At 40.5% G+C, this 21,276-nt stretch overlaps 1 protein-coding gene across 1 annotated transcript; it reads right to left on the bottom strand.

Moving 5' to 3' along the window:
• Positions 1 to 1,783: 1,783 nt before the first annotated feature.
• pals1a (protein associated with LIN7 1, MAGUK p55 family member a) lies at positions 1,784 to 20,449 on the bottom strand. The gene is made up of 16 exons (XM_072457767.1): positions 20,171 to 20,449; positions 16,961 to 17,132; positions 14,713 to 14,813; positions 12,994 to 13,101; positions 12,812 to 12,889; positions 11,466 to 11,606; positions 10,500 to 10,661; positions 9,776 to 9,853; positions 7,892 to 8,075; positions 6,963 to 7,034; positions 6,811 to 6,879; positions 5,849 to 6,016; positions 4,325 to 4,414; positions 2,704 to 2,816; positions 2,516 to 2,626; positions 1,784 to 2,238 (listed from the first exon to the last, which is right to left on the bottom strand). The coding sequence occupies exons 1-16, from the start codon at positions 20,330 to 20,332 to the stop codon at positions 2,062 to 2,064; spliced, it is 1,986 nt and encodes a 661-aa protein (XP_072313868.1). The 5' UTR covers positions 20,333 to 20,449; the 3' UTR covers positions 1,784 to 2,061.
• Positions 20,450 to 21,276: the final 827 nt, after the last annotated feature.

The raw sequence follows: 21,276 nt of genomic DNA, 5'->3' as shown, positions 1-21,276 counted from the left end.
CGAGGCCAAGTGAACAGAACAGTCAGAATTCATGTTTTTCAATACAGATATACATATATTTTAGCAATAGACACCTGTAATCATGCACAATATGGCATTAAACACGTTTATCTTGCATTTATTACATTAAGAATAAACATCTCCATGGAGACGAGAAGCGGGCGGACCCTCGAACAGAAGCGTTACGCAGTGAAAGCTTTAAAGTAGCGCTAAATCCACTAAAATGTTACTTTTATGTGTGAATACGGAGAAATAAATTATGTAAAACAGTACTTCAGTAATGTTTTTTCAATCGCAAATTTTGGTCGCATTTTATAATAAATACAGCGTAATTAGCCTTAATAAAGCATGAACAAAAGATGAATTAAATAAGAATGATCCAGGCTGTGAGTTAACGTGTTAAGCGTTTAATTAAGTCGTTACAAAGCCTGAATCAGTCTCAATAAACTCTTTGTTCATTATGAATTATAAAAAAGGTGTCGTTTTTATAGAGTTGTACCCAAATATCTCCGGGAGAGAAATCCTGCCAAAATGTACTTCACGGCCTTCTCTCTCCAGGAGCGTCCAAACTTTTATCGTCGTCGTGTCACAAATCGAAGCGTCGATCGATAAACTGTTGGCGATCGATGCCGTAAATCGTTCCGATCGTGCGTTTAATCGCTTCATACAGGTTTGCGCGCTAAATGTCTGTCCGTCTCACACAAAAAACAAAAGAATACAAGTACAATTATGGCAAAAAGTACTTTGTAAATGTGGCCAAACATTAGGGAGAGACTAATTCATAACGAGAAAGAGCAGAGACAATTAAAAAACACGTATAAAAGAGATGAAAAAGACTAATCACTGTGGTGCTTTTTAGTAAAGATTGTGAGTGTTTTTGTTTGTGGTGAAAGTCGTTATGTGTCGTTTGTGCAGCAGCAGGAAAACAGGTCCAGTTTGTGCTCCAGAAATGTGAAATTCAGACTCTTTACTCCCTCTACAGGCTGAAAGTTGCAACACGGTCTGGAGCAGTGACTCTCAAACTCCCCCCGGTGGTTCACATGGTGCTCTGCAGGTCTTTGGGTCAATAGAACATGTGGATTTTATTCTCGATCTTCCCGACCTGGTTTAGCCCTGGTTTGGACCTGGTTTAGCCCTGGTTTGGACCTGGTTTAGCCCTGGTTTGGACCTGGTTTAGACCTGGTTTGGACCGGGTGTTTGAGAACCACTGGTCTAGCACACGCTTCACGCTGCAAAAATAAATACTCGCACAACTTCAAAAACAGCTTTGATTCAGAATATTCATCTTCTTTTGGGTGGATTTTGGCGGTTTAGACGTTTGCTGCCTTCGTGTGCTGTGGAAACTTATTGTTACGTTTCTTTCAAGTGAAACATGTTAAAAACACACTTTATCACTTGAATATCCTACAGATCGCTCAGAGGAAAAAAATCACAATAATTCAATATTTAATTTAAAAACGTGGAAATAGGTGTATGCCATATATTTACCTTTAGTATTTTTATTGCATCGTCATAGTGAGAGATCAACTCTGGCATCAAGAGTTTACGAAAAACTTCATGTACATTTTATCACTTGGCGACTGGTTTTTACAGTAATTCCCACGAGCGCGCGAAGGCAGCGTTTTGTTTCACGCATTTCTGAAGTTTTGTACCGTGCGTCGTTTTGAATTTGAGTCCAAATATCGGTCAGTAGAGGACACAAAGTCAAAAAGTAATACACGGGGCAGATAAATTAGCTGGAAATATAATAAAATAAAACGTCCAAAAATTTAGACCTACAAAAGCGAAAATAAATTGTGAAAACTACTCAAATCAAGTGAAATATTTCTGAATTTGACCGATTAAACTCGCATAGATGTTTTGTTTTTGCAGTGCAGCGCTTTAGCCTGTGGCATTTCTGAAGTCTTAGCCGTAGCTTTAGCCATAGCTTTAGCCGTAGTCTGAGCTGTAGCCTGAGCTTTAGCCTGAGCCTTAGCTTTAGCCTTAGTCTTTGCCTTAACCTGAGCCTTAACTTTAGCCCGAGCCTTAACTTTAGCCCTAGCCTTAGCTTTAGCCCTAGCCTTAGCGTAGCCAGGAGCAGGGCACCCACTGCGGCTCCGTGTCCAGTTTGTTGATGAGCCTCAGCAGCTCGTTGTAGGATTTGTCCTGCTCCGTGTTCACGATGATGGCGTCAAACAGGTGTCCACAGCTCTGCTCCATCTCACGGGCTTTTTCTATGATGTCCCTCAACTCCTCGGGCTGCAGAGACCACCACACACACAATGAGAGTGAATATGGAGAGAGGGCAGAGACCACCACACACACAATGAGAGTGAATATGGGGAGAGGGCAGTCAAATTATACATTATATCTGTTCTCATCGTTTCCTACTTAACCGTTTCCTACTAAACCGTTTCCTACTAAACCGTTTCCTACTAAACCGTTTCCTAGTTAACTGTTTCATGCTAAACCGTTTCCTACTATAATGTTTCCTACTATGTTTCTTGCTAAACTGCACACACACAGAGGCAGATACCTTGGGGTTCTTGTTCTCTTTCGCCAGCAGGGCGCGCAGTCGCTCCTGTGAGGGCGGAGCGATGAAGATGATGTAAGGCTTTAAATCTGAACTCCTCAGCACCTTCAGAGCCTGAGGACACACGATCAGACGCGGTTAGAAACACGTGAAACATCCTCAAAACGGTTGTCGAGGGCGACGTCCCCGACCTGTGTGTGCAGACAGAGCACGCAGATCTTTCCGGTGTTGATGACCTGCCGCACCGAGTCTGTGCTGGTCCCGTAATGGTTCTTCTCAAACTCCCCAGACTCTATCAACTTCCCTGAACACAAAGGCGTGTAAAGTGAAGGAGAGAGCATTATTTAGAGTCCAACTGGCATGAGCAATGGCATGAGCAATGGCATGAGCAATGGCATGAGCAATGGCATGAACAATGGCATGAACAATGGCATGAACAATGGCATGAACAATGGCATGAGCAATGGCATGAGCAATGGCATGAACAATGGCATGAGCAATGGCATGAGCAATGACATGAACAATGGCATGAACAATGGCATGAGCAATGGCATGAGCAATGGCATGAGCAATGGCATGAGCAATGGCATGAGCAATGGCATGAGCAATGGCATGAACAATGGCATGAGCAATGGCATGAGCAATGGCATGAGCAATGGCATGAGCAATGGCATGAGCAATGGCATGAGCAATGGCATGAACGGACTTGGACGCACGGTTTTGACTTCAACGCGCGTACGATCTGTGATGACCAATAACAAACCTCTTCATGTGCCATTATCGACAAATCACGGACAAAATAAAAGACTGACAGTGTAATAAACGATGTAGGATGTTATTAGTGAGTTTAGCAAGAGGAAGTGTCGTTTAAATGGTAAGAAAATGCTACAAAAAGCGGATTAAAAAGAAAAATGAGGCTATAAAAAGGTGATATTTCTGCACTTTAGTGATTAAGTCCACAGACATTTCACCAATACATTTAAAGACACATTTATAGACACGTTATCGGGACGCTCCAGACAAATGTCCAGATGTTATTTTTGGTCAATAATCGCCCCAAACCCCAGAGTTTACAGAGCAGAGTCTGGATTCACTGTGCCGTGTCTGGATAAATCATGTTTCAGTCATTTTTGCCAAAGAAAATACAGACGATAATATAGAAACAAATAGATGCCACTGCTGACTTAATAACCCATAAAACGGGACTATTTTCTCAATAAAAACAATTCAAAATGTACAATATCATAAAAAAGACATGAGCTGCAGTAAATAAATGGCTTAGATTAAACACTTTAGTTGTTATCTATTCAACCACCTAGCTCAAATCTTATTGTAATAGAGACAAATAACAAAAGCGTCCCCCACTTACACAAAGAAAAGTTTCCCACGATAATTATTGACCCCATAAATCAGACGTGTCCAAAGTTTTTTCACTGAGGGCCGCATTTTGAAATAGATACAGCGCGGAGGGCCACAGATGATATGTGAATCAGAAGTGAATCATTGGAAATGTTTTGATGACCCTCCACACTTCTCCTTTAATAAGGCTTGGAACATTAATATCAGGTCTGTAGCTCATCAAAATGTGTGTTATTTAGGTTATTATAGCAGAATCTTTACAATTTTACAGTAAAAAGTACTATTTTTTGTTGTTTGGGCCAATTTAGCAAGAAGCCTGAGGGCCAACAAAAACAGTTTGGACCCCCCTGCCATAACTGATTGTTCCAGCGACACTTTATTAATATAATAGTGATCATGGTGACAGGCCTGGCTTCAGCTCGATTGGGGAATAGTTTTGGATCACGTTCTCACCGGCCGATAGTTCTGCCTCGAACGTTTGCCTGGACACAAAATGATAGTCCCGCCCACTCAGCTCTCCGTCGCGGCGGCTCCTCGTCGTGTCTGCGAGGAAAACAAAGACGCGTCACGTCAAAAACCGTGTAGAGTGACAAGTACAAACAAATAGCACGTAATCGTTCGATCAGACTTGCGTATCGGGTTCGATTCCCACCCGTGTTGTGATTTTGGTGAGTTAGGAAAGGGTTAAAGCGCCCCCTACAGGTCGGACGACTCGTTGAACTTAAATGCAGTAAAGACTTATAAGACATTTTTCAAATGTTGCTAAAAATGATACACATTTTATCACAGAATAGCACATTTTTCAGGTTTATAATTTCACTTCCTGGTTGTGATTGATGACATCACACTGGGAAATTATCCAGCAAACACTGGGCCAAAACTAATTTAATGTCACTTTTTTATTTGACAAATCTAAAATATATGAGACAGGCTTTATTTTGTTGAATTTATGCTTGTAATGTAAAAAAAAAGTGTTTTTTTTGTGTAAATTCTGCATAAACTTTAACTGGATTGAGTGTCCCTGGTGTGATGTCACTTTCTGCAATTTTCTACTTATTCTTTAATGTTTTCTACACACACACCTGCTCGATAGGTGTAAAACTATAATTTATATGTACAACAGGTTCAAATACACCAAATAAAGTCCAAATTAGACAGTCGAAAAAACCTGTCATGGGCACTTTAATCCTGTCGTCCGCTCACAGACAGAGGAAGTAAACGTACTGCAGCTGTATTCTAACAGACAGTTTATCCTTCTGTCATTTCTCATTTTACGTAAATCAATTCAGGAATGACTCAAAATCCATGTTTTACAACACATTCAGACACCTTTACTTGTGATCATTTGTTTAGTAGTAAAATAGAGAAGAGTAGAGCTGTGAGTGAGGGAGGAGAGAGTAAGCACGAGCACATTATAGTCAAATAAATGACCCATTCAAATAAAAATGCAAAGTAAAATGCAAAAGTCTGATGGTGATGTATATCCAACAGCCATATAGTGCCATATATCATGAACAGACACGCTCATATTAGACACAATTATGTTTTTCAATTATTACCGTATTTTCCAGACTTTGCACCTTTTTTCATAGTTTTGGCCGGGGTGCTACTTATACTTATACTCTGGAGCGACTTATATGTGATATTATTTGTTATTTTCACACTTGCAACTGCATTTCATACTCCAGTGCAACTTATATATGTTTTTTCCTTCTCTATTATGCATTTTTTGGCTGGTGCGACTTATACTCCGGTGTGACTTAAAGTCCGGAAAATACGATAATCATTCAGTCCTTCTCCTGACTTAATTGCATATAGACTACATTCATATTAACTGTAATTTATTGAGTTTTGTGTAGTAAATTAACAGAAAAATGAAGCCGTTTGCTCTTCTGAGGCCCAGCGCAATCGTAATTTGACGTCAAAAAGCATCTAAATGAGGATGAAATGGTGACAAAATGGCATCAAATCTCTCACGTGGCACGGCCCCGGCGAATCTGTCCGGATGGTTGTGGAGCAGCCTCTGCCTCAGCTCGCTCTGGCCACAGCTCGCCGGCCCGATCAGAGCGATGGGACGCTTCCTGTTCGCCGGCTGGTGGTACAGCGCCATCTCCTCGTACGTCAGGATCTCGTCGTTATCCGGGTCTGGGACGGTCACAAGGGGGCGTTAGTTTAGCGGGCGTAAGCCTTTTTTTGTTTTGTTTTTTAAATCGTTGTTTGATCATTTTCAGGTATTACAACACAAAAACAAAGAGAACAGGACAGAAAGAGCAAAAAAAGCCATCCGATTTGTTTTAGAAGCTGTTCACGTTGCAAATGAAAAAAATCCTAAAATCACCACATTTCTATTAATTGAACTAAAAAATACCACATTTTGTTGGGAAATTGTCACTTTCCTACAAATAGAATAAAAATAATAAAAATAAAAAATATCATTAGTTTCGTTTTATTTAATTGAACTAAAAAAGACCAGATTTACTGTGGAATTTATCACTTTTCTATAAATTAAATAAAATGAATAAATAAAAATCTTCCAAAAATTACGATGATCATTTTCGTTTCTTTTAATTGAACTAAAAATACTACATTTTGTTGGGAAATTGTCACTTTTCCACAAATTGAATAAAAAAAATAAATTTAAAAAATCTTCTAAAAATAATACAATCATAATTTTTTTAGTCTTTACGATAATATTGTGTTGTAAAAATGGTGACAGCCCGAGCGATGAGCCACTAGAAAGCCACAGTTTCTCAACCAACCAACAACCAATCAGCTCTTCTCTGTAATTCTCTTTGACCTGGTGCAAATGATTTAATTTCTGACTGAAATAAATTAAAATGCCCAACTTTGAAAACTCATCAAATGTCATTATTTTTGTCATCATTGCACAATTTCGACTGCAACAGGAACTAAACAAAATACGATAAGGAAACATTTACCATCGTTCCTGTGCATGTTGTGCGGCATTTTCTTCCTCTTCTTCTTCTGTTTTGCGCACCACAATTTCCCTAAAAAAACAACAACAAAACAACGATAAAACAGATTGTACGAGACGTTGCATCATGAAGTATTAGAATAACTTGGTACACACCTGGTTTCTCGGGCTCTTTGTCTTCTTCTATCGTTTGTTTCATGGCTTCTCTTTGCTGCTGGAAACTCTTCCCTGTCAAGCGAAAACATGCACAGTTTACTAAGATGTGACTGAACCAGGAACAAACCGGGAACAAACCAGGAACAAAACCAGGAACAAAACCAGGAACAAACCAGGAAAAAACTAGGAGCAAACCGGGAACGAAGCAGGAACTAACCAAGAGCAACCAGGAACAAACTAGGAACAAACAGGAATGAACCAGGGAACAAACCAGGCGCAAACCAGGAGGAACCAGGAACAAACAAGAACAAACCAGGAACAAACTAGGAATAAACCAGGAACAAACCAGGAACGAACCAGGAATAAACCAGGAACAAACCAGGAACGAACCAGGAACAAACCAGGAACAAACTAGGAATAAACCAGGAATAAACCAGGAATAAACCAGGAACAAACTAGGAACAAACTAGGAGCCAACCAGGAACAAACCATGAATAAACCAGGAACAAACTAGGAACAAACTAGGAGCCAACCAGGAACAAACCATGAATAAACCAGGAACAAACTAGGAACAAACTAGGAACAAACCAGGAATAAACCAGGAACAAACCAGGAATAAACCAGGAACAAACCAGGAATAAACCAGGAACAAACTAGGAACAAACTAGGAATAAACCAGGAACAAACCAGGAATAAACCAGGAACAAACTAGGAACAAACTAGGAATAAACCAGGAACAAACCAGGAGCCAACCAGGAACAAACCAGGAACAAACTAGGAACAAACTAGGAATAAACCAGGAACAAACCAGGAGCCAACCAGGGCAAATGTGAACCAGATTGTTAATCATTCATATTCCTCATTGCGCGTTCCCTCTGCGATAACCTGAACACATTTGAACCTCTGTGTTTTCACTCCACCGCTTGTACCTGGCACGAGTCCGGCCAGGGGCTGGTTGTCCTCGTCCCCGTCCCGGTACGCCTGCCACCAGTTGGGGTCGGCCTGGCTGATGATGTGGAGGATGTCGCCCTTCTGGAAGGACAGGCCCAGCTCCCTGCAGGGAACGTACGGGTCGTCCGAGGGGTCGTAGTCGAAAAAGGCCTTCACGTGGACCTGAGGGTGGGAAGAGGTGTGGGAGGCGGGGTTAAACGCACATCTGGAACACGGGGAGTCAGCCACAAGATGACATGGATTTAACGCCGACATCGTTCCTACAGGAGGTCGTTTAGGTCGGTGAACGAGCCAAAGACATTTAGGTGAAGATCATTTATTGTGATATTCTGGCTCTTTCCTTTGAGTATTTCCTGTGTAACTTTGATGTAATATTGTATACATCAAACACAAATTGGAAAAATCTTTAGGTATCTGTGCTTTACTTAAAGTGCCCCCTACAGGCTGGACGACTCATTGAACTAAAATGCAGTTGAGATAAATATATTTAAAATTTAGCTACAAAATATAAAAATGTCATCACAGAATAGCATATTTAAATTTTTTAGGTTTATAATTTCACTTCCTGTTTGTAATTGACGACGTCAAACTTGGATATTAGCAGCAAACACTGGGCAAAAACACATCTAATGTCACTATTTTTGTTATTTGACCAATACAAATATATGAGCGCGACTTTATTTGGTTCAGTTATTGTTTAGAATGCCAGAAAAAGTTGTTTATTTGTGTAAATTCTGTATAAACGTCGACAGAAATGAGTGTCCCTGGTGTGATGTCACTTCCTGTCATTTTCTCCACAAAGACCTGCTCAATTAATGTAAAACTATACTTTATATGTACAACAACTATGAATACACTAAATAAAGTCAAAATTAGTATATAATGTCAGAGGCACTTTAAGTACGTTTTACCTTTAACTTTTACTTCATTACAGTTGAGAGCAGGATTGTGTACTTTGTAATCCAGAACAGTTTTGAACCGGACTGAAAGGGGAGGGTTTATTTGACCGTCGTCATGGTGAGAAGTCCCTGCTTTGCTCAAACATACATCTCTCAAACAATACTAGAAAAAATAAAAAATCTATCTAGTTGCTTTTGTTCACCCAAAATCAACACAATTCTCAAATATTCTCAAAATCTGATTAAACACTTAATTTTTAAACTGTGCATTTCAACACTTTTATTCAAGTAGTTTTTTAGCTCCTGTATCTGTACAAAAGCAGCCTATAAGTAAAGATAGTCTAGTATAGTAATAGCTAGTTCCAGTATGTTTTAAACTAAAAACTAAAATTACAAGCTTATTAAAACACGTTAGAGTTAATGTATGCACCAGTCTGTACATTTAAATCAGCAGAGGGCGCTAGAACACTGCTTGTATTGTGTAAAGTGTAGATAAAATAATAATGGTGTAAAACAGACATAATGTGCAAGTGTTTTTAAATCTGAAGAGGGGGATGGAAGTGTAAGATTATAACTGAGATAAATAACTCATAATGATGTCACCCCTAAACCTGGATAAATGATAGTGACATTGCACAAGAGCGACATTTATAGACATTATTTTGTCGTGGGAAAAGGAGTAAATATGTGTATAAGCAAGTATATAAGTATAAATATAAGCCGCACCCCGGCCAAAACTATGAAAAAAGGGTTAGACTTATAGTCCGGAAAATACGGTATACTGTCTTTGAATGAGGATAATGTGCGATAATGAAACGGAGAGAAACACTATTTTAACGCCCGGGTCAGTCAGAACAAAGGTGAAAGCGTGGATTCAGAGTGGGCGGTTCCTCGTTCGTAAGCGTGCATTCAGAGTGGGCGGTTCCTCCTTTGTAAGAGTAAAGTGCGACTTGATTTACTCACCACGGACTCTTTAACGGGAGGAGGTTTGGTCTGAGCGCTGGGAATGAGCACAAAGGTCAGGAGGCCGTGCATGTCAGCCTGAAACAGAGAGAGAGCGTCACTCACGCCGTGTGTAGAGCTCCAGGGGAAGTGTGCGGAAAGGAGGAGGAGCTTGTGACAAGTGTTTACGTTCTGCGCTGATGAGAGCGGGCGACGTGCTGGAGAGTTACGGCGTGTGTGAAATGACAGTATAACATGGAAATGAGTCAGAAGTTGTGCAGAAATTTATTCAAAAATTATCTTGGTTTGGTGTCGGCAATGGTCTTGTCTTGGAACAGGACTAAACCAGGACTAAACCAGGGCTAAACCAGGGCTAAACCAGGGCTAAACCAGGACAAAACCAGGACTAAACTAGGACTAAACCAGGACTAAACCAGGTCAAACCAGGTCAAACCCAGGACAAAAACAGGTCCAAACCAGGACTAAAACAGGTCTAAAACAGGTCTAAAACAAGACTAAAACAGGTCTAAACCAGGCTGAATTGTGTCTCGTCGTACAATAAACTAGTGCAAAATATAACTTCTTCTGTTGACTCTTTTAACACGCTTTAAGCTTTTAGAGTTGAAACAGAGACACTTTTGCGCGTCTTAAAAACAGTTTAATCCAAAATGTGTGTTTTGTTTTCTCAATTGTGATCAGTTTTCAGTTCTATTTAAACCTGTATAATTTGCATATTGTGACTCACGAGGATGTCAAAGACTTGGTTGACGTCTTTGCCTCTGATTTCGACGCCGTTGATTTCTAAGATTTCGTCTCCCTCAGACAAGAGTCCGCTCTTCTCAGCCGCTCCTCCACGAACGATCCGACTGATCACAACACTGTCCATCTCGTTACGGACCGTGGCTCCCTGCAAGACAAATACATGCAATAAGAACAAAGACGGACTCTCAAAGATGCACAGTGCCCTCGACTAATACCAGCAGCTCGGGCAAATATGGGCAAACCTGAAACAGTATTTTTTATAGTTTTAAATTACAAAATCATCTTCTAATATTGGGAAAAATAATAAACCGATCACAATTTTATATAACATAGGCCTGAATTTGTCCTTCTGGTTTCAGGCCAGTTGTAGTCCACTTGTAGTCCAGTTTCGGCCCAGTTTCAGTCCAGTTTCAGTCCAGTTTTAACCGTGTTCTAGTCCAGTTTCAGTCCAGTTTTAACCGTGTTCTAGTCCAGTTTTAACCGTGTTCTAGTCCAGTTTCAGTCCAGTTTTAACCGTGTTCTAGTCCAGTTTCAGTCCAGTTTTAACCGTGTTCTAGTCCAGTTTTAACCGTGTTCTAGTCCAGTTTCAGTCCAGTTTTAACCGTGTTCTAGTCCAGTTTCAGTCCAGTTTTAACCGTGTTCTAGTCCAGTTTTAACCGTGTTCTAGTCCAGTTTCAGTCCAGTTTCAGTCCAGTTTTAACCGTGTTCTAGTCCCGTTTCAGTCCCGTTTCAGTCCCGTTTCAGTCCCGTTTCAGTCCCGTTTCAGTCCCGTTTCAGTCCCGCTTTCGTCCTGCTTTCGTCCTGCTTAAGTACCGGTTTAGCACTGGTCTAGTATTTCAAACTAGTCGCTTTAGACTAAACTAGTCGTCTCCAAAACAACAACACAAAGTCCTGACCTCATAATAAAGGTTCCATCACAAATGACCACATTTAGCAGCGTTTTGCTCACCAGGGGAATGTCCTGGGCCTTCTTGATGCGGACGAGCTTCACCGTTTCTCCTCCCCACTGAGCCACAGTCTCTCCCTGAGTCGGCGCCGCTTCGGGCTGCATCTCCGTCTCTGCTACGGCGTCGTGGGCCAAGAGTAACGACTGCAAGAGCAAAGGAGGAATGGATTTTATGTCTGGGTTACAAATGTGCTCCAAAAGTCTGGAAGCAGTCACAGTTTCATTTTAAGATTCTTCCATACCATATGAGATCAGCCATAATAAATCCTAGCCTCTGTGGAGGGCTGCGATTATTTTGGTATTCGTTTAATCTGGCAATTATTCTTTTGATTAATTGACTAGTTGTTTGGATCGCAAAAGGCCAGAGAAGAGATTTTTAATAAGTTTGACCAAGATGAAGCTAAAGAGAAAAGTTAGAAAGCATCTTCATGGAGTTTATCTACTAAACTAAATGTTAATGTTACATATTTCCTGTCATTTCTGTGTAGTTACTTTATTACCGTATTTTCCGGATTATAAGTCGCACATTTTATTACATAGTTTTGGCCGGGGTGCGACTTATACTCCGGAGCGACTTATGTGTGATGCTATTTGTTATTTTCACACTGGCAACTGCATTTCACTTGTTGATTATTTTCACACTGACAACCACAAGAGGGCGCTCTAGGCGCTAAGCGACGCAGAAGAAGAATCTGCACTTCCTCTTCCTCTGGAGTTTGTGGTGTTGTTTAGAAGTGACACAGAGGAAGAAGAATTCAATGGATTTAGTGATTTGGGGTAAAACTGATGCTTTGCTAAACTTGTTAGCATGTTCTTTATGCTATAGTTATCTGAATAACTGTTCATATGTTACGTTAACATACCAGACACTTACCACAGTTCCGTCTGTGACTCATGTAGCTGAAGGTGTTCGCTTTAGCATACGTCATGTAGCTGAAGGTGTTAGCGTTAGCATACGTCATGTAGCTGAAGGTGTTAGCGTTAGCATACGTACACCTATTCACCATGTTCTCTCTGTTATTATTTTAAACTGCATTTCAAGATGAAATGTCAGTGTGACTTATACACGCTTTTTTCTTCTCCAATATGCATTTTTGGGCGACTTGTACTCCGGAGCGACTTATAACCCGGAAAATACGGTATTTAAACCTCTTCTCACAGCACATTTTCTTTTTTTGAATCCGTATATAGTTCAGAAAATAATTACTAAACTATTTCAATAAGAAGTCATTTCCTTTTGGAGTAAAAACCTTTTAAATTATACTTCTACTGTAATCTATGTTTACTTAAAATGAATAATACACAATAACAAACTGATTATATCCACACAGCATGAACATAACCTTTACCTGGAGGTGTGCGTCTGACAGGAGGGTGCCCAGTTCAAGTCCTTCTTTGTTCGAACTCGTCTGAATGAGATTTCTGACCTAAAAACCGGCAGACGAAATGTGAGCGACGCGGCACTTTATGGTTCAAACCTTTACCAGTTTTACGAAGAAGAAGAAGAAGAAGAAGAATGCGGCTCGCTCACCTCCATGGCCAGAGGAAGCGCCTGGTGTGTGTGCGGATACGGAGGGGAGGGTTTGTGCATGCTGCTCGCCACCGCATTGTGGATCTTCAGAGCGGACTGGAAATCAGACTGGAGAGAGGATATGCATCGTTAAGTTTGATTTTACAAGAGCGACGACAACAAAATATTACACAAACAACTGTTATATTGGGCCAGTATTTGCAGTTTTTGACAGACAATGAAGTGTAATGACGACGGCTGCAGCCTTTGCTCTATTCAACCAGAAGAATGGCACTTTTTCAACTTGAACAAAGCCCCAAAAAACATGATGTAGTAATAATAATAATATTAATAATTTAAAAATAATAATAGATTAATAAATACTAATAAAAAAAATATAAATTGTAATAATAATAATAATAATAATAATAATGAGGAACTGAGCAAGAAAAAAAATACTTTATCACTTGAATACAAGCCCTAAACATCATCTAATAATAATAATAATAAAAATATCAATAATTAAAAATAATAATAATAATGTTGAGGAACTGAGCAAGAATAATTTTACTTTTTCAACTTGAAAAAAGCCCTAAAAAAACATTATGTAATAAAAATTATAATTTAAAATAATATTAATAATACTTTTTTTTTTTTTTTTATAATGAGGAACTGAGCCAAATAATGTTACTTTTTCAACTTGAACAAAGCCCTAAAAAACATCCTATAATAAGGATGGGGGGGGGCCTTATTTTTGTCCACAGTTGTGATGTTTTTACTCATCCAAACAGGATCTATTTGTGGTCACAAAATGCTTGACTGAAAGTTTGGACTACTTGAATTTAGAGGCTGGAACGACTCTTTGGCCAGAGCCTCCTGGGATCCTCCGCGTTATCTGTTCTTAATACTGAGCACGTTTTTCTGCCAATAAAAACGGCAACTCTAGCCAATTTAAATACACGAGCGGTTGAATCAGCATCGTGAAGCTAAATCTTGCGCGCTAAAGAGTGAGATCACCTTTACCCCAATTTTTCTACAAAGACATCATTCCTGAGCTAAATCACAAATGGGTGATAAACAAGATTATTCCATTCATTAGAGTAATATCTGTTCGTCCAGTCGTTCCATTGGTAATAATTTGTTACTGGCTTCGCAAAGATTAAGTCACACAAACTTATTCTGGTCGTTTTAGCGTTCAAATTGCCTCCAATTACACAGCTTACTTACAAACTAATCTGCCTTTTTTTCAGCTTGTTACAGGCGGCTTCCTTCTTCAGTGCCCCAGCAGATGCAGTACTGCGCCCTCTGCTGGTGTCTTTGATAGCTTTTTAGTCAGGGAAATGCATTGATTCACAAAGCAAGAATTGGCTGCTTAACGGTGGCTTTTATCATATTCGTACTTACCGTTTTTCGGGCTATTTAAGTTATAGCTACACTTTCTGGGACTCATCTCTGTCATTAAAGTTTTCATCCTGTGCAGAGCCTCCACAGTCCGCGTTAAGTCGCTCTACGTTTTAGCGGTAGCATTTAGCGTCGATATTTGCGTGCGTTCCCCCACAACCGAGAGGAAAAAATGCAAATTGCACCACAAAAATGTAGATTTAATATATTCTCCCACGTATATAAATCATAATCCATCCCTCCAGCAATATAACACGACTCAGCCCTAGTTTGGAGGCATTTTCAGGACGGGTTGCGTTATATAAAAGTCAAGTCTCGCGTCCGTTGCTTCGGCGTTACCTTGTTCAACAGCGCGAGGACCAGCTCAATGTCATTCTGACTCTGTTGATCGGACAAACAGCCTCGGACCTGCTTCAGCGAAAACAGCAGCTCCTCCAACTCTGCACAAACACAACGCGACACACACGTTAGGCTACGACGTCACACGCACAGCGCCCCCTGGTGTAAGGGCGACGACCCTGCGAGTCGGCGTCGTCCCTCACTCGTCCAGGAGTCTTTCCCAATCTGCGGATCTAGTTTGAAGTGTCTTTGCTTTTGCGTTAGTCTCAGTTTAGTCCACGATTCAAGTGTACGAGCTCTGCAGAGGGTACCGTATTTTCTGGACTATAAGTCGCACCTTTTTCTTAGTTTTAGCCGGGGTGCGACTTATACTCCTGAGCGACTTATGTGTCATATTATTCGTTATTTTCACACTGTCAACCACAAGAGGGCGCTCTAGGCTCTAAGCGACGCAGAAGAAGAATCTGCACTTCCTCTACCGCTGGAGTTTGTGGAGTTGTTTAGAAGTGACACAGAGGAAGAAGAATTCAATGGATTTAGTGATTTGGGGTAAAACTGATGCTTTGGTAAACTTGTTAGCATGTTCTTTATGCTATAGTTATCTGAATAACTGTTAATATGTTACGTTAACATACCAGACACTTACCACAGTTCTGTCTGTGCCTCATGTCGCTAAAGGTGTTAGCGTTAGCATACGTACACCTATTCACCATGTTCTCTCATCTGTTATTATTTTAAATTGCATTTCAAGAGGAAATGTCTGTTCTTGTTCTTGGATTTGATCAAATAAATGTCCCCCAAAAAGTGCCACTTATAGTCCGGAAAATACGGTATATCAGTAAAGAAGTGTATATCGGGGATGCCGATAAAGAGTACATGCGTGTGAAACCTCCTCGGCTAAATCTCTGCGGCGGTTTCTCATTAACTCGTGGTACCGCGGCTCCGTGGAGTGTTTCTGTTTGTCGTTTTGAGTCGTCGCCTCCTCCAGTTTTTTAATGAAGTCTCCTGAAGTGGCCCTCGTGTCCGGCTCTCCCGCTCGCCCTCCCTCCCTCAGGAATGTCCTCCCTGATGCCACATTCCTCTCCTTCTCTCCTCCTTCATCCAGTCCCAGAATCCTTCCTTCTGAGTGTTCACGATAATCAAAAGGTCTTGACTTTACTTAACCATGCCAAAGCGTTTTCATTTTTATTTTGTCGAGTTACTACGCTACAGCAAACTCGGTGATGCGGCCGTGTCGTGAAAGCGAAAAGATCGATTGCAAAAGTGCAGAAATATCACTTTTATTCCCCTTTTCCTTCTTCTTTGTGGCGGTTGGTATATAAGTGTTACATTACCGCCGCCTCAAAGTATGTGTTTTACGCTGTACACGAGAGGTTTCAGTCTCTGTTTTAGCTCATTTTTAATCCTTTTAATTATAGACGATACTTTTTACATTTTTCAGCTCTTCAAAACAGCAGCTGTGTTGTTATAACTGTTTTCGATATCTGGACCAGAAACAGAATGGTTGTTGAGAGGGATTTGAACCAGTTATCTTTTGTTTATGTGGCAACATTTCAAACCCCGGCACAATTTACATTGCATTTCTACTTAAAATATTTAAAAAATGAAAGACAGCTTTGAGTTGAACACATTTTACAGAATTATTCTCGTGTAAACTGGACTTTTACAACTTAAATCATAAGTAGCGGTGGACATTTCTGTGAATGTTGTTTTGAGGAAGTTGAATATCACGAGTAGATCTTTTATAGTGAAAAAAGTTGTGTTAAAAAGTTATGTTAAAAAAGTTATGTTAAACTTAAAATGGTATAAGGTGATATTTCTGCATTTGTATGATTTGTTTGTCAGATATTTCACATTTCTCAAATCATTAAATCTCAACTAATACTTTTTTAACGTTTGAAATCCATTTTTATCCCAAAAATAAATAAAATCTCGAGATATACTTTTTTTTTCCCCACTCAACCCTAAGCAAAAGTATAAAAATGAAATAAAATGTAGAGATAAAATGTTATGTAAAAGCTCTTCTACTGCTGTTCATTATTATGCAGTACAATTTGGTTCAGAACGATTAAACCCAAAAGTTCGCCACAACAAATACCGAGGACATTTTCCAAAATTAAAACAACCCTAACGATTCAAACATCATATTTCTCATTTCCGTCTGACCGATCTGCTCGTCCGGTCTTACAGCGCGTCCCACTCCCTTGTCGGTAGTATCGTGTCCACAGTAACGGTCGGCGTGTCTTACCCAGCAGCGCGTGGGCCGGGCTAAAGGGCGGCGGCTGAGGCGAGAGCGAGTCCTGGAGGAAGGACGGGTTGTCGATGCCGATCTGAGGATTCTGGGCCAGTTTGCGGAGTCTGAGCGACGCATTCAGGTCCAGCTGCCGGCCCTCCTCCTCCCGCCGCCGCCGGAGGTCCTCCTGCGTCACACAAGCACCGTTAGCTCACAGTTATTTAGGGCCAAGCTGAGGAAATATACATTCGGTGGATCGTGTTTGGCGCCAATAAAAAGGTCTAGTTTCTTTACAAATGTTAATAAATTCAATCTGTAAGTAATTTATGAATTCACAGCTGAAACAGATGAAATGTCAGGCCCAAAACAACCAAAGAAGTGTGTGAAACAACTCTATAAACTACTGGTTAACAAATTTATTTTAAGTTATGATAAAAAATAAGCATCGCTGACCAAAACCAAATATTCCTTTATTTGAATTTGAAAAATTTACTTAAAAATAACAGCCATAACAGCCATAAATGTTTCAGATTTATCAGAATAATTGTGACTAGTCGACTAATAAAATAACTAATAATATTTTGATAATTTCAATCATGAACTGGACAGTACGGATTTTTTTTTAAATAAAAGCAATGCCAAAAGACAATTTATGTCAAAGACAACAGCATTATTATCCAATTTAGCAATAAAACACAAAATATTCTCTAGTTAGAAGCCTTCAGTCACCTTTTCTTTTCTTTTTTTCAGTTTTTTTAATTAAAGAAAAACACAGAACAGAAAAAATAATGGAAAAAAATAAGGCATCCAGATTAAAAAAATAAATTAAAAAACCTTTAAACTTCATATGGTTAAAAACGTATTCATAAAATCTTTATGCACAATAGAAACAATTGTTTGTCAAGTACCGTATTTTCCGGAGTATAAGTCGCACCAGCCAAAAAATGCATAATAGAGAAGAAAAAAATATATAAGTTGCACTGGAGTATGAAATGCGGTTGCAAGTGTGAAAATAACAAATAATATCACATATAAGTCACTCTGGAGTATAAGTATAAGTATATAAGTATATACGTATAAATATAAGTTTAAGTCGCACCTTTTTCCATAGTTTTGGCCGGGATGCGACTTAAAACTTATATTTATACGTATATACTTATATACTTATACTTATACTCCAGAGTGACTTATATGTATATAGTCCGGAAAATACGGTAAGGTAAACTCAGGGCCGGCCCAAGCCTTCAGGGGGCCCTAAGCGAAAAACATTTTTGGGGGCCCCTCACCACGTAATCAGAATCAGTTTTATTGCCATTGTCAGTAAACAATTCACATATGGGAACTTTCAACGCAAACAAAGCGCACCAAAACTCCAGGGCATCTGTTTGCCAGTTAGTTTATTCTCAACACCTCACAAGCTCAAATATTGATAACTTAAATCCCACAATGCAACTTGGTATTCCGCTGACATCACCTCTACTCCCTGTACAAATAACACACGTCCCAGATATGTTTTTGGGTGTATTTGTGGGCGTTAAGGGTCGACAGCCACATTAGCACATTAGTTTAAATTAATGAACAGGGGGGTCTGGGGGCCCTCCCCCAGAGATTTTCAGACCTTTTTTGGGTCTTCTGCTGCATTTTAATGTGGTCCAGCCGGCTAAAGTAAGAGTCAAATGTTGAGGTTGTAATGCTATAAAATGATGATGTGATGAAACTGTGCCAGGAGAAAATGACTAAAGCCAGTTATTAATACAATAGTGTACTTAATTACTCAATACAATATTGGCTATGAAAAATAATTATGATCAAATTGATTCATTTTAACTGAAAATGTAAAAGTAATAGTTATCCTTACTAATTTATCTTTTACAGCTCCCAACTGTTCCTTCTTGCTAAAGTGACAAAACAAGTTATATTAAATTAAACAAATGGCATAAGCATTGCTTGATTAACAATTAACACTGATAAAACAGTGCAAACATGTTATTCCCAGAGAATGAACAGAACTAGAAGTGAAGGTCCAAACCTCGCTATAGTGAAGAGACTGCGTTTCTGCAGCTTTGCCACTTTTGTATAAAAATATATAGTATTATTCTATAAACAGACGTAATCATAATATGTCTGGTTATTTTTCACTATCAATTTATTATAATTTATAACAAATAGTCTAATGATGCTTTTTAAATAAATTGAAATGTTTTATTGCTCTATTAAAAGTGAATTACAATATAAATGTTTGTTCTGATCAGAACATCACACACTGGACTCCTGCATGAAACAATGCTGCGATGTGATTGGCTGATGGACCTTACACGCACAAACCTTCACGTTCCTCTCATTCCACGTTAAGAAGTAAAACAGACATCACGAGTCACGATTGATCTCACACATGGTGATGTGAGAGAGAGACGCAAACTCAAACCAGCTCATCTCTGACTGAGGCTGCACAGGGGCCCGGGACAGGGGCCCGGGATAGGGGCCGCACACTGTTCACTCCAAAGTCTCGAGACGGAACTTAGTGACCCGGGGCATAGACGCCCCTCCCCGGCCTCACCTGCAGCTCACACTACCGGGCTGGTGTAAATGTTAAGCTTATTATCTTTCATTCAGACATATTATTGTGCGCGGGGCAGAGCTCTCGTCGCCTCCAGTCTGAGTGAACTAACGTGACAGAATCGTGTTGTTTCAAACAGCAGCATTAACCGTCTCTTTGTAAGAGAAGTTCAATACCTGGAGAGTGTTGTTGAGTTTGCAGTTTCTTCTTTCGTTTTTCGGCATCGGGGGGATATATTCCTCTGGACATGAGGACCACGCAGGGACCACGTTGTGTTGTGTTTATGTTTTGCTCTCGTTCTGCTCGCGCATAATGCAGTTGCCCAATCAGCGCAGGTTTGGTGTCTTGGTTGCCAGATTGTCATTACAAATAAATGCGGTTTGTGCGTTATATGTTACCGCTGTGTGCGCTGCCGCGCCAGCAGCGCTACTACACTAGTGGCGCACGCTGCGCTTGCACTTCGCATAAGACGGGTTGCCAGATTGGGGGCCCTATTAACGCCTCGGGGCCCTACGCGGCTGCTTAGTTCGCTTATAGGCTGGGCCGGCCCTGGGTAAACTCCCCATCGGTTTACACGGGCAGGGCAGTTGTTGAGGAGTGGTGACATATCGCTAAGCTCTACAAACATAAAAAGACAACACTATCGTCGCGGTCGGTCCCGTCTGTACCTGGTGCTGCCGTATCCTCTCCAGCTGGGCGGACCGTCTCAGCGGCAGAGTGCGGCTGCCGAGCTCGCCGGGGCAGTCCACGGCCATCTCCCTGTGCCCGGCCCTCAGCTCCTCGTCGCCTCCCTCGCCCGAGACGTGGCCGTTCAGGTGGGAGGTGGTCATCCCGCCCTCTTCCCCGGGCGAGCGAGCGCGTGGGCGTTGTTGGGGCGGAGTCTGAAACTGTGGGAGCGGTTTAGGGGCGGGGCAGTCCTTTCAGCCGCGAGGCCATCGTAGCTTCACCTGCAACAGAAGCAAACGTTTTAGTGTCAAGCAAGACGATGGGAAATATATCGGGGGATTTCAAACTGTCAATGATCAGCTGGGGTCTTTTGAGGGAGAAGTTCTGACCTACTGTTTGTGTCCTTTAAGTTTTTTTAATAGACAACATTAAAGGACACAATGAGCTTTTTTAAAGTGCCTGTGACGGGATTTTACTATTTTCAAATTTTGACTGTATTTGGTGTATTTATACCTGTTGTACATATAAATGATAGTTTTACACCAATCTAGCAGGTATTTGTGGAGAAAACGTTGAAAAAGCTGTAGAAAATGACAGGAAGTGACATCACACCAGGGACACTCATTCCAGTCAAAGTTTAAGCATAATTAACACAAAGACACAATTTTTGACTCTCTAAACATTAATTCAACAAAATAAAGTCGCTCTCATATATTTTTCGTTGTCAAAAAAAAAAGTGACAGATGAGATTTTCCCAGTGTTTGCTGGGTAATTTCCTAGTGTGATGTCATCATTACGTCATAAGGCGCTGGTACAGCTGGCAGCCCGGTGTAAACGCTCTCTCTTCTTTCTCACACTTATTGTGCTTTATCTCCTATATTTTGTAAATATAGTTAGTATATTTTTTCTATTTTACTGTACGATAGGGACACGCGCTGGAATAGTTTTTTAATTCAACTGTTTTTGACTTTTTTCGGCTGGATTTGAGCGTTTTTCGTTGCGTTCGTTGTGTTGTTGTGACGTGAGCTAGCTCCGAGTGAGCCCACCAGCCCCTCCCCGCGCCCTCCGGCCGCGCTAAAGTACGGCGTGTCGTCGGTACACGTTTATA

The sequence above is a fragment of the Eucyclogobius newberryi genome, unplaced genomic scaffold (genome assembly GCF_026437365.1).
Source record: "Eucyclogobius newberryi isolate DKJ021-1_F unplaced genomic scaffold, fEucNew1.0.hap1 SCAF_21, whole genome shotgun sequence".
In the NCBI taxonomy this organism is placed as follows: domain Eukaryota; kingdom Metazoa; phylum Chordata; class Actinopteri; order Gobiiformes; family Gobiidae; genus Eucyclogobius; species Eucyclogobius newberryi.
The sequence above is the reverse complement of the archived record's forward strand: the minus strand, read 5'-3'. Positions and strand labels throughout refer to the sequence as shown.

Coding starts and splice junctions, on each gene's coding strand:
- pals1a (XM_072457767.1), bottom strand. CDS start 20,332: ATGACCACCTCCCACCTGAACGGCCACGTCTCGGGCGAGGGAGGCGAC. Junction 14,814..16,960: donor CCCGGCCCACGCGCTGCTGG/GTAAGACACGCC, acceptor GTGTTTGTGCAG/AGTTGGAGGAGCTGCTGTTT. Junction 2,817..4,324: donor CGAGGCAGAACTATCGGCCG/GTGAGAACGTGA, acceptor CTTTGTGTTCAG/GGAAGTTGATAGAGTCTGGG.